General features: G+C 39.8%; 1 protein-coding gene across 1 annotated transcript in view; it reads left to right on the top strand.

The window, feature by feature from the left end:
* astn1 (astrotactin 1) overlaps positions 1–14491 on the top strand; it is a 376673-nt gene that overhangs the window by 180961 nt on the left and 181221 nt on the right. The window contains exons 15-16 of the mRNA XM_022748096.1: positions 172–366; positions 11280–11407. Of these exons, the coding sequence (XP_022603817.1) occupies positions 172–366; positions 11280–11407 (323 nt within the window). The remainder of the gene's footprint in view (positions 1–171; positions 367–11279; positions 11408–14491) is intronic.

The raw sequence follows: 14491 nt of genomic DNA, 5'->3' as shown, positions 1-14491 counted from the left end.
AATAAATACAATAAAGGGAATTCAGGTGCAAATGCAAGCGCAAAGAAAGAGAAACAAGCAAATTAACAGACAATGGATGAACAGTTAGTACAAAGTAAACTTATATCACAGTTCTCACAAAGGAAGAAAATATATGAATCAGTTAAATGACTAAAACTTTTATTGCTCCAGGTGCATCGAGGATTATAAGCGTGGTCCAGATGGGAGGTCATGCCTGCCGCTGTCTGAGGCCTGCACCGAGGGAATTGACTGTGGGGAAGCAGCGGATATCCCCGCTAACCAGACTGTGTTCGGAGACCTTTTCTATGGATACAACAACCACACCAAAGAGAGCACCTCCGGACAGATCCTCAAGGCCACATTCAGGTACACACAAGCTGTTTGTGACATGGAGCATGTGGGGATGTTGTTCTGCCATTTGTATCACAGCAGGGAAACCGTTTGGGCCTTTGGCTCCAGCAGTGGTGATGTCCCAAGAGGTTTGGATGAAGTAGTCAAAAGTTGAAGTTGGATGGTTTAAGAGTTACAGTTGAAAGCACAGGTAGAGAACTGATTTATATCTGGTATGAACATGTCAATCTGTATCTGTATCTCTGATAATATATGATAAGGAAAATATGTAAATCCACAAAGAAAATTAGTAATGGTGATGTAGTCCTTTTGTTATTTAATCTGAGTCAGGTGTAAATGCAGTGTGTACAGGTTGGCCCCTTTTTTAAGAGGACAATCCACCAATCACATTGAACAATCAACTTTGCAACTTCTTTCTAATCTGGCCTGGCAAATTTATAGATGACCCTCCCTTACCAAAAAAAAAAAAAAAAAAAGCAAGCAAATGGCCTGGACAGTGACCCAACATTTCATGTAGAGTTCATCTTTCATGAATTTATACACGCCAGGGTTGACCAATAGGGAGTTGTCTTAACAGTGTTGACCTTGGAGAGGACAGACAGCCAAAAAGTCCAAAACAGAGGAAACTCTCATAGCTGTGTGGCAATATTCACTTTCATTGAACCTCCACAAAAGAGCAATAAGCAGAATGTTATGAGACGGGTCTGTCTTTCAAATAAACTGTGTGAATTTAATGTCCAGTTAGCAACCAAGCTAAGCTAATGACTTTATTACCTTGGAGAGCTTTAACCTTTTTATGAATGAAACATCAGGCAAAAGTAAGTAGAGATAGTAGAAATGCTCGAACTCTCTGCTAACAGTTAGACCTGTGAGTCGTCACTATGTCGCTAAACTTCCAGCCTCAGCCTATTTTGCACAAGCAAATTTCATGATGAATACATGATGAGTATGAACAGGTGATGTCAGATCCTTAATGGGACAGATTGCTGTTCTGAGATCAGAGGTAAAAAAAAATATCGTTTTTACTTTAGAATCTTACGAATATATTTTTAGCTTTAATGGGTAAGCACTGCTTGCCTTGCCTGGCCTGACGGCACGCCACTGCTCAATTATGTGACAGACTTTCTTTCACTATCACTGCACGCAGTAATAAAAAAACTTTTTGATTAAGCACCTGCAGTGCTGTGTTTAAATCAGAATTAGTTCCCATAGCTTTTCTTGTTGGTCCAAAGTAATCCATTCCCTGGAAGTAATGATTTAAAAGTCATGGGAAAACATTCAACCCTTCTTCAATCAAATAAAATCACTGTTCTTTGTAATGGTTAAAGGAGGTTGTGTTGGGTGCATACTGCACCCGTGAGCACTTTCAGGAATCCTGATGAAAACAAATGACATATTTCTTTTCCAGAATACAGTAGCACTTTCTGTATTCCACAGTTATCGAGAGTGTTGGTACAAATAAACAAGACAACAGGAGCTTATTTGTCCTATATTTATTGAAAAGCCAGTACACAAGCAGCAAAGTATTCAAAATGACTTCCATGGGGACGCCTGCTTTCTCACATTTAATTTCACTCCCATTCAGGCAGTTACTGTTTGGTGTATTGGACTCTACCCAAGTCCCTTATAGAATACTAAAGTTATTGTTGATAGAAGAGTTGGTCTCCTAAGAGCAACTGGATATATCACAACCTTTCAGATTCTTTAAGGTTGGAATCGGGTTTAAATGACACGATAGAAACAGTTGCAGTGAATACATGATCGGGAGGTAGATGTGTTTCCACAGGTTGTAAGCATATTGGAATTAGAAAATATATTTGAAGGTTCTTTCATGATGGCAGGGAATTTTATGTTAGATTTTTTATATCAATTCCCTCCCAATCAAAAAGATAACGGTGATAGTAAAGCGTGCCACTGTCAGGGATTGTCCTCTATAAAACACAGACATTCCTCCTAATCTCAGGCAAATACTCTGGGGAGAAAATGGCCGTCACCTCTCCTGAGAGACTTGTAGATATAAAGCCACGGGTTCAAAGAGATGCTGTGTTCCTTTCATAATTTCTACAGGGTTTGATGTGGATAGTAGAATACTTTGAAGGTGGTTAATTATCACTGTCCACATGCTGCAATCATTTCCACTGAACTCAGGAAGCCAGAAGGTCAGCAAAGTCCTCTGTGGCCCAGGAATTTAATTTGGGCCATGCATGGATTCCGCTGCCCGGAGGCAAGTCACCCACTCAGGGATCCACCACTGGAGTTGTAGAGAGGGAGGTAAGGGTGAAGCGGGAAAGTTAACATCATCAAGAATCTAAATCTCAAATGCTCTGATCTCATTTGAAAGTGCTTGTGAATGGAGAGCGGGGTCTGAGGCAGACTTTGAAGAGTACCAAATGCTTCCTGTGCAGATGAGGTGGTGGAAGAGGAAGGCAGACTCTTTTGGGAGGCATGGTTAATGCGAGGCCTAATTATAAGAGATGGCAGCAAATGAATTAAAACTGACCAGAAGCCCATGTGCTGAAATTAAACCTAATTGGACCAGATGAACATTTGAATGTAAAATGAACAAAACTTACGGGAGGAGAGCATCGGAATTGAATACTGGAGATCCGTGAGGGGTTTGAAGTCAGTGCAGCACTCAATTTAGATCAGGAGACTTACTGCAAAACCAGGAAACAATGAAATATGTCCCCAAGAAAACTAAATGTCATAGTTAATGTTGCAGAGCGAGAATGACTGTGCTCCTGGTCAGTATCAAATGGGTGCTGACATGAGGTCCCTGTTGCACTGCTGTATTTTAAAGATAGAAGACCATGTTGCAATAATCTAGAAAATGTTGCATGTTGAGTGGAGTTACTGTTAAAGGGCCACTCCAGAGATTGTAGATATGAATTTACTCATCATAAGCAGGATCAAAAGTTATATCATTTTTTCTGTGGAAGTTTTTTCAAGTCGAGAGAAAATGATTCGAGTGACATCACTTGAATAATCTTTAGAAACAAGACTTGTTTGACTGCATTACAAACTAAGTGCCATTCACCAGGCAGCAAGTTCAAAAGACACAGTGAAGGTGCATTATTTGGTCAGGTTTGTCAAATCTAAATCCAGTATCAATTTGACTGGAATTTCTAGGGGATACCAAAGAATTTCATCTACTGTTGGTTTAGCTTTCACCATTTGCAGGTAGAGCTGCAATCATTAGTCGATTAGTTGATTGACAGAAAATTAATCAGTAACTACTTTGATAGTCAGTCGTTCAGTCTGTTGTTGGACTGCTGGTGAGACAAAAGAAGACATCACCTTGGCATATAGGAAATTATGATAAATGTTTTCTGGTGGTGTAGAGACCAAACCATCAATCAACAGATCAATCAATTCCCAAAATAAAAGTTAGTTTCAGCTTCATTTGCGTCTAAATAATTGCAACATGAAAGTGAAACGAATAGAATAAAAGATGAAATGTTGATTACATTATTAGACACATTGATTTGTTTTGTTTTTTTCATTCTACTGAAAACATATTGACTTCTTCACTGTAATTTTCAGAACCTCTTGCAATTGTTGGAAGGCCTGATTCCTGACTATTAACTTTACAAGTCAAAATATTATAAAACATGCATAACTGGGTCATATGACAACAGTAACTGATGAGATCAGCTCATGGATGGATTAGAGAACGCATTAATCAAACAACAGCAAAGTTATTAGCTACAGCTCATATAATCTGATGCTGGTAATTTCACTTTAACAGGGTAAAAGTGATGGTCAGCATTGACTGAAAGTAAGAAGCCTGCTAACATGACCTGCGTGTTTGGTGCATTGCTCATTGTTAATAAAAAGAGTTTAATTAGAGAATTGTTAGTACCAGAGATTGGGTTATTTTGCAAAATGTGAATTGGAGCCTAAATGGAAGTAGCTGTCAGAACCCAGCCTTAATTATGGGAAATGTAGGATGTAGGAGTTTTTGGAGTTTGACCCATACAAGGGTGTAGAACATCAGGGCTTTTGCTGCATTGACAATGACCATTTCTCTTGTGAAATGCATCAACTAAAATGCTGGAGTACTCTTCAAATAGAAACAGCAGGTGGGAAGTGTTCTTTCCTTTTATTCAAATAAGAAGTCACACAGTAGATTCACTGGCTTAAATGTTCCTTTGAAAAATAACTGAAGCTTTGAAATGCTGGCCTTAAAGTCTGGACTCTTCATCACTCCCTGCTCTCCTGCTAGACAGTAACACCGAGGACCAAGGAGTGTGCAGCTAACTGAGACTGTCCTAAATTACCTTTAGTCGGAAAATTTGGTTATTCTCACAGCTACTTGAGGCTGCTATTGACTTGACTCAGTGGTAACTAAAATATACAAGCGAAACAGCACTGTGACCCGTGTCCTCCCATAACCCAGTTGGATCTACTCTTTACCCTTGAGAGAAGGCAGCAACAGCAGCAGAGACAGAGGGAGGGGTAGTAAAGAAGCCTTTATGTGGTGCTCACTGGCACTTCTTCAAAAGCTTCCACCCCAGTGCTTGGGAGTGGCACAAAGCATCTGTCTCCATCATTCCGTGAAAATAAGTCAAATTTTAATATTGGTTAATCATCAGTGGAGGTTTGTTTTTCACACTCCAAGCACATTGCATAATCATTGCTTTTTAAATTCTGTTTCCTGCAACAGCACCATTATGTAGTTTTATTTTTTTTTTTCTTTTCCTTTATCAACTTATTTGTTACTTCTTCCTTTTATTCTCTTCATCATGCTGCTTCACACAGAATCCGCCACTCATCCACAGAAAATCAAAACAGTGTAAACAATCCCTCCAGGGGAAAGTTTTGACTGCTAATGTTTTATTTATTGGGGAAAAAAGGCCTGTGTTGGTGGGGGGGTGGGTGGACCTGCTCTGTCGCCCCTGCAAGGCTTTTCTATTTCGACTGTCTAGAGGAACAGCAGGAAGAGGGGGAATAAAGAGAAAGCAGCAAGTGGTGTGAGCAGGTGCCCAGTGGCATAACATGCACACACACGTAGAGATACTGCCAGGGCACTCAGGTATACACACAAATGCACGCTCTCTCACATTTACCCGTACACACATGGCCACAGTGGGTGTGCGGACTCTCTGTCTACTGGACAGCCAAGCCCTTTCAGCTACATCTCCAGAGAGCGTCATCACACACACAGAGCCGGTTTGATTCGCTCCACCCAGCATGCCTCCCTCATGGTTCGTCTTTCAAGCTCACCAGCCCTGAAATGCTTCTCATGTTTTTCAGAAAGGAAATACACCCCTCCCTTTCTATGCATGGAGCTTCCCCTCCCACTTCACAGGCAGGAGTTGTTATTATCATTTCAAAAACACAGGGTTGATTTATTTGATTTCCTCCTCGGTGAAATCCAGTTGTATCGTTGTCATTGGCAGCATGCTGGCAGAGCATAATATAATTTTGGTCACAAAGTAATATGAGATATGTGTTTGTGCCCAGGAAGGAGGTCATGGTGACATCTTAGGAGCATCAGGCTTGATACGATCTGGGTTCATATTACAGAGCTCGGAGGCAGGGGTCTCTATCTTGCTGTCTCTGTGGGAGCCAATGGACTCCAGTAATGAGATGTTAAAAAGCTAACCTCCTCTCATTACTCCTGACACTGTCCTCCCTCCCCTCTCTATTCCTCTTTCACACGACAAGCTCAGAGCAGGTTTTAATGAATATTTTAGTGCCCTTTGTTCTCATTCTGGTGGCTGCTTGGGATCAATAATTAAGACCATGCTCCCACCTGACAACCTCCCACCCAAACTACTTTGTGCATCTTTTTTTTTTTCTTTCTTTTTGTTTTGTTTTTTTTGTTTTTTTTTTTTGGCTCACCTCAGTCTTCAGTACCACACCTTCAAAATCCCCCCTCGTGAGATATACCTTCATTGACTGTCTTAATTAAAGTATGAGGCGTCTTTGAGGCAAACTAATGGAGAGGATGGGGTGTGAAAAAGGTGAATGGTGGCTCCCATTGTTTTTCATTGAAAGCTGAGAGTTTATTCAGTCACACAGTCAGGGGGATCAGCATGAAGAAAACAGACAAAAAAAAATCTGGAGGGTGTTGTCATTAATCAGAAGTGTCCTTTTGTTGTTTTCACATTTCAATAGTTCTGCTTGGCAGAAAGTTTGACTTTTAGCTTTAATAAGTTTTGGCAGCTCCTCAAATTTAAAGGGAGATTTTTAACCATTTTAAGACTAGAGATCAAAGCAGCCACCGCGCCCATCGACATATTGACATTCTGACCCATGAGTGCTCTGTAGTCAGTACTACATTATTACATGAGTAATCAGTACTCATGGGTCAGACCACTTGCATGGGTGTAACACTATCACTGTGACAAAATCTGTCCACAGACAGACAGACAGACAGACATATAAACACCTGCCACAGTAGAGGAGACTGGGGACGATTAAGATTATTACATGTGACATATCATTCACAATATTCATTTAAGTGGAAAAGTTCAGATCAGGAACGGTTGCAACGTTAAAAATACGTTCATTTTCACTAATTAACGTTTTCTTTTTGTCTCAGTAAGCATAGTGTTCTGAATATTATTTATTTAATAATATTTATCAAAGAGCTGTTAATAAGTTTTGTTTTATTGCTTATGATAAACAGAACAGGCAAATATATTATAAGACTATAAGAGGCTAACAAAATAATTACCAAAAAAACATGTTTGTTTTCTCTTATGTGGTAAAATGAGCATTTATTGTTGCATCTTTTGTGCTATGGGACAAAATTAGCTGCATATTTTGCCTATTATGTCAAACTCAATTGTTGAAACACACTGTTGTTAGGTCTGTTTGGATCCGGCTGCTTAGCTTGAGGACAGTCACACTAACCTGTTGCAACCGTTAACACTATCAGCCAGATACAGACAGACAGAACATCATGCGCTAGCTAGACACACTGATCTGAAACATGCTAACCATGTCACTTGGAAAACATTGATTCAAATTAAGTACGTTTTGACTAATTCAAACAAAAGGTCGGGACAGTTTGACAAAAATAATAAAACAGCTCATGAAAAAAATTACTTTCATTCCACAAAAATACGTTTTTTTTTGTTTGTTTTTTTTTCAATAAATGCAGCAGCAGATGTTGTATGTTTCCTCTGTCTTCCTGGTGAGGGGAGGATCTAACTGAGCATGTGCAGTAGGATTGTCAGCGCTCTAGCATGTTTCTGATTGAAGGAATAAGAATTATTGCAACTGTTCACAGTCGCCCTGATTCAAAACCACCGCTGTGGTTGTTTTCCGCTACAGTAGATGTCTTCAGCATCATATTGTTGCGATGACTGACACACACACACACACACACACACACACACACACACACACACACACACACACACACACACAGAGACTCACAAGGTGAAAACAATACGAGCCACGCCGTTGCGGCTGGTAAAAATGAATTATGACATCCTCACTCTGCCAGATGGCTGTTCAATGTTACATGTCTTACATGCCATCATCTAACAAAATTAACAATGAAAACTGTCAGACATGACTGCAGCGATAGGAACTCATCCCATATTCCACTTAGCATGCATCTAAGAATGAAAAAGAAATCGCTGTCTTCAGCAAAGACGACTGAGATTCACTCATTACTTCCTCAATTTGTGTGCTTTGTTAAACTGACAGCTGAAAACATGCATAATTGCTTTCAGCAGAAACTGACAGATGTTTGACTCCAGTGGCAATAAAATCCCAACAAACCTTATTTTTCATCGTTTTGGGCTGCAAATGTAGCAGGAGACACCAAACTATATAAACTACTAGGCTCAAGATACAGAGAATTTAGTGCCTTACCACTGAGCCATGTCACCAGCAACAAACTTTACATAGTTTTTATCAGCCTGATTTCCTTCTAATTATGTTACTCCCCTGGCCATGCCATGACCATGTAAATGAAATGTCATTTGAATGCTGGCATTTGACGGAGCCACTGTAGCGCTGATTTTACTCCAGCCAGTGGCTTTTGTTGTTCTCAAGCCGTGACTTTCCCAAAGTCAACAGTTTGCAATCTGTAAATATTTGTGCATCCTCTTTCCCCCATCAGCTCAGGCCCGTAGCACCGCATGAATCAAATGGCATACTATGCATAGTGTGTAATAACAGGGTAACTGTCACTGGTGTGAACCATTAATGGTCACTGCTATGCATATTTTAAAAGTGCGAGGATTTTATCACAGATTTTTAATAAAAAATAAATTAGTCATAAATGGGACTGCAACTGAAAGGAACATCCATTTAGTCTAAGTGAGATGCTATAGATCTTATTTGCCTAATTTAATAACTGGTGTCAGATACAGTTACTGGTAGGAAATATTCCCAGCATACAGGAAGTGGTAATTTGAAAATTCAGAGCAAAATAAACAGCAGCAAATGAGTCATTCATCCAGAGGTGCTGAGAGGCTCTAGCAGTAATTGTTTTTGCTTCTCTTGCCACATAGGTGTTATTTTTCATTTTTTTTCACAGACCAGCTGTGTTAGTTAACCTGAACCTATTGATTTTATGTTCAGTATTTCCACTTTATCACCCTTTGGGTCTGAGGTTCACAGTTTTGGACATCATTCCTAACAGTAAATATAACATTGTCCACATATGTTAATTGCTGAGATCTGGAAACACAACATCACTGCTGTAGATGTCTGACAGGATCGACGATCAGAGAGGTTTTTAAACTGAATCAAAGGTGAATGAGGACATTATTGATTATTATATCTCTGAGTTTGCCTCTAAATACCTTCATTATGTACACATTTTATATTATATACCTTTTTATTGAGATAATCTGACTCAACTCTTGTCTTGTTTATAGCTGGCTTGATCAGCCAGGTTAGGGTTGCAATGTTGTGTCACTAGAAATATTGAAAATCATACGAATGATGGTCAACACTACAAAAATAAGATTGCATTTATAATAAACTGGGATTTTCCTTTAAAGCTACAGTAATTTGTATGTTTACATAAAGTGTGGTTCAGATTGGTATGTGTAACATGACAGGGTTCACCTGTACTCAAAAAGCTATGAATTATCATCCCACTTTTTGGCCGCAATCAGCTGTTTTGGTTCAGTCTCGCCGCTGTCCTTAACCCTGTTTCCATCGGCAACGGGCAGCTATTTTGCAACTGGAGCTGGAGAACGTGGTGGAGCATTTAGTATCTACGAGTTGCAGCTGGTGGAGACCAATACAGAGCAAGAAAGCAAGTGAATATTGAGCATTTGTTTGACAGGTGGCCAGACTCTAAATGAATGCTAATGTTGCCATATCATATTACTTGTTATGCCATAATATATAATGCATGCATTATTTATTTATTTATTTTTACTTGTTATGGAGCTCTGCCCCCAAGTGGAGAAAAAAAAAAAAGTGCCTTTAAGTGACAGTATTTAATAAAACAACTCCTGGCTGCCTAATGTTGCTTCAAATGTACAAGACTGTCTAGTACCTTTCTAAATTATGAGCCTGGAAGGAAAATAATAAGAGGACGATGGATCCCTGCAGGAGAAAATAAAGATATATTCTCATCAGCTTTGGTTCCAGGACACCTGAATGACTTAAGTTACTGATTTATTGAAGTCATTCTGTTGTGGAACCTTGTGAACCTCACTGGCATTGAGACAAAGAATGATGGAGTGGACAAAATGAGTGAGTTCAACCAAGAGTCACAGGCAACAACAGACAAATGAGGATGTCAGCTCCCAGACTGAAGATGAGTCACGTTGCAGCAGAGTAATCAACATAATGAAAAATGACGTGTTTAATGTGAGACTATGTCTCTTCAAGACACTGCAACAGTCCTGCATAATTGTTTCTCTGTATTGATTATCCTTTAATGATCTGAAAGTATTGCTTCACGGTCTGCCACTTATGAGAACGCGTATTAATCCAGCTTTGATCTCACCTGTCCTTCCAGCCTTCATCCCGGCTTCATCCTCTTCTGACTCCTTCACCTTTTGTGTTTCAGTGCAGCTTTAACGAAGGCTGTCATTGCAAATATGATTCATAGTTTTGGAGAACACATTATTTTGTTGTCATAAATAACACAAAATGCTACAGGCAGCTATATCAACATCGACAAACAATGTTTTGTCAAATGTTTTTTTTAAAACATGGTACAGTGTCTGAAGGTGGTGGAGATCCCACTGTTGATAGGATTTCTAGACTATCATGGGATTTTCAGTAGCTGAAATTCAGGCTTGGATTTGTTTAGTTCCCTTGTGATATCATGTTTGTACAAGGTTTTCCAAACGGGTCTCATAACAGGAATATGGTAACATTTTACAGGATTTTTTTTTATTTTTTTTGGCTTTGATGGTCTGGAAACCAGATCAAATGTGACTCAACTCAAATGTGATACCGAATACACATGCACAAACCTGATTTCCTCTCCCACAGCGGTGTAATTTCACTGTCTGTCACACCACTGAGGTTCTTCAAGGCCACAGCTTTCCTCCTTACAAACTATAACATGGCATCAAACGCGATGATATCCTACACAACATCATCAACTTTCAAAGCGCCCTATTGTTGCAGAACAGGCAAACACAACAACATAAACATAACACCTCTGAGTGAATAGGATGAATATAAGTCCTGAGAACACAAACATAATTCATTTTATAGATGTGCCTTTGAGCAGCATATTAAAGATTACAAAACAAGGATAAAAAGGTTGGCACTGCAAAAATTTGGTTGACTGTAGCGTATGCTGCAAATTTTCGACCCTTTAGCTTCATCACTTTCATTTTTCTCCCTTACATTATGTATTTCCTCGTTTTCATTTATCCCTCCTTACTTCCCCCTTGCTTCATATCTCCCTCTCTTCTCTCTCTCCCCGTGTCAGACGACAGAGTAATAACCAGAACCTCCTGTTGTGTCTCTCTTCACATCAGGCAGAAGAACTTTGCCAGAGGCATCGAGCAGCAGCTCCCAGATGGCATGGTGGTGGCATCGGTGCCAACGGAGGTTCAGTGCCATGAGGAGCTGTCGAACCCTGTGCCCGACCCAGAATACCTCACAGGTATGAAACCATCTTTCACAGCTCACACCTGTACACTGGTACTTCATCATTGGTCTGTTGGAAATCCTCATTACTCAAAAAAAAAAGGTTAACAATAAGCGAGACCTGCCCCTGAACCCGGTTTGAGCTGGGTCCAAACTATATTCAGTCTGGCTGGGTTCTGGTCTGGTTGCAGCTTGTCTCACATCTCTGTGTTGAGATTGATATTGATCCAAGTGGACTTGCTAGAAACTCTGACCAAGGTGTTAATGTACCAGAAATTTGCAAAAGAAAATGTTTTATAAGGACGGAACATAACGCGTGTAACACTGTTGTCGGTGCAACTGCACAGACTGCACGACAGACATCGCGGGTCTGCCACACTCTGCCTTCTCCAGCACCTCACCTGACACCCCGTCACCACCTGCACTCATCAACGGTGAAAATGAAACACCTGTATGCCAGATTTAAATACAGTATTTATAGTTTGTTTTCTTTGTATTTTTTTAAAGCGGTGAAGACGTCAGACCAGATCTGACTTCTTTGTTGCATCAGCTGCTGCTGCCTTTACATAGTAACATGTAGATCATTATTTGTGAGGGATTTGCATTGTCCATTTATGCTTAATTGTGTTTTTGGTGAAATATAAGGCTTACAACATAGTTAATAATGAAAATAGTTGATATTGAAATTATCTGTGAATCATCAGTTTATGACATAGGTTATTTATTAGTTTTTCGACAGTATCTGCCTTTTCAATACAAAATCTTTTGATAGTTTTTTTCTTAGAAACTATCAGCACTTGTTAAGGAAAACAGTAAAAACAGTGACTTCATGCCCAAGACAGGCCAGTTTACTTAATCAATAAAATCAATCAAACCCTAACCTTACCCTAAGTGCTTTTGTTGCACAGAGGGACGGCCTGTACCCACTCTGTCCGGATTCATTAGTCGATGTCATTAGAGGCAATATCACTGTTACCAGTGCGTCGTCCGTCTGGATACATTATTATCGACTGAGTTTGACCTGAAATTATGTTGAGCAGTCATGGGTATGGGTGTTTGATTGACTACTTGAATAGGATAGAAATCAGTTTGACAGAAGAGTTGTCTGTAAAGAACCACTCCATTTTGACAGAAACAGGAAATAATATTTTTCTTATTATTTCTCTTTGCTAGAATTTCAGTTGTAGAACATGCAGGAATTTTTTTAAAGAGCAGACGTATAATGGGGAGGATACCCTCCAGCTCTGCCAGCATAGGTAATAACCTTTTTCCTCATGTTCAGAGTGCAGTAGAGAGTACTATAATAGAGAGTGTAAAGTTAATAATTGTATTTTAGCATATTTCCTGAAAATGCTTCATTCAGGCAGCCTGCTGGCTAAGTTTATTCCAGGAATCTGCGTAACTGCCTATGAATTGCCTTACAGTAGAAGGCAGCAGTTTGCAGGATGGTTTTATTGCTTGTTGTTGATATAACAGCAGAGATACAAGGCCAGGCGGGGCAGCAATTCAAAACTACATCATCTGAGGTCACGTCAAAGGTGATGGACAATCAAATGACGGCGGAGCAGCAGTGGCTCCAGCTGCCATTTATTGGAAACTTCAGAGGATATTAAAACCGGCTAATCTAAATGGATCTTCTGCTGTCACGTCCCCAAGCTCCTGTCCCCCCTTCTGTCCCTCCTATGTCCCCCGTCTGCCTGCACAGCTCAAACCTTTTTATCCCTACATTGCCCCTGGGCTTGCAGTGCACACGGCCCAGAACAGAGCCCGATGTGGCAGCACTTCCCCTCTCGTGGCTCTGTGTTGGGCCTTTGCTGCAGCAGCCCTGGGCTTTATTGAAGAATAATATCATGAAATGAGATATCATTTCAAAGCATCCAGCTGGGTGCCACAGAAGCACACTGGGTGCTCTGGGGCACAGTGGTGCAGTTTTTCACACTGTACCCAACCGATGTGAACTTAAGCGTGATGCAAGAAATGTATGATGTAGTGGTCCAGAGACGGGTGTGGAACAATGCGAAAATCCACCATATAGAGAAAGGAAGTCCTGACGTTACAGTTGCGCTAGCCGCTGTTCCACTAGTGTTTTCCCACATAAAAAGTGAAAAAAAGGAAAACTGAGGCTGACGCACATCTACGCTTTCTTCCTCATTGAGAAATCTTTAAAACCTGAAGCTTGTCCGTGAAGTTTATTGTCCATATTCTGAGATAAATGAGCACTTGCTATTAGAAGTCGAGACCTTTGTGATTTTATATTAACTACAGTTTAAAAAAAACACGGTGCCCATTCATTTCTCCACAGCAGCAGTGCAAGAATTAAACATAATTGTCATTATTTCTCCTTTTATTTATTATATCCACTCACACTTCCCTCTCGGAGCTGGGAACTCTGCTGTCTAGTAGTGACCAACTGACCTAAGTATGTCATTCTACTGACTTTTAACTTGCACAGGTCTCAGCCATGAGGAAAATTATGGTTTCTTTTAATGGAATTGTTCATTGAAGATTATTAGCCCTCTCATGTGTGCATGCTAAATATGAAGCTAGAACCAGCAGGCAATTAACTTAGCATAAAGATAGGAAGCAGGAGGAAACCACCAAGGTTTAAAAAATCCAATTCTGTTAAATAATTAATATATTATAATGTAATATGAAAAGACCTCATTAAAACAACATTGTCTTCATCATCGTCCTGTTGATCCATTTCGTTTTGTATGTTGTAGTGATGGCGGCGAAAATAAAAACAGGCCGCATTTATCTTGACTTAAAAATCATTTACTGAATTTTTGTGGAGCTTTTCAACACATCTTATGGTCTTCTTCAGTGGATAGAGTCAACTCATTTGTTGTCATGAGATTTAAAATAGCGACTTAGTTTTCTCAGTGATAACTAAGCAAACTGAATTATTAGGTAAAACTACAGTTTCCAATGAAAAGACTGAACTTTCATGAACAACTGTGTTATTCAAACATGTTTGGCAACATTATTCTAAGATAATATTTTCTTTGGCTGAAGACGTGAAGAACTGCAGCAAATGACTTCACTGACCATGTATGCAACTTTTTTTTTTTTTTCCCAACATGCACTGTCTGACAATAGC

This window comes from Seriola dumerili, unplaced genomic scaffold, assembly GCF_002260705.1.
Source record: "Seriola dumerili isolate Sdu_G_001 unplaced genomic scaffold, Sdu_1.0 BDQW01000116.1, whole genome shotgun sequence".
Taxonomy (NCBI): Eukaryota; Metazoa; Chordata; class Actinopteri; order Carangiformes; family Carangidae; genus Seriola; species Seriola dumerili.
This window is presented reverse-complemented; position numbering and strand designations above follow the sequence as displayed.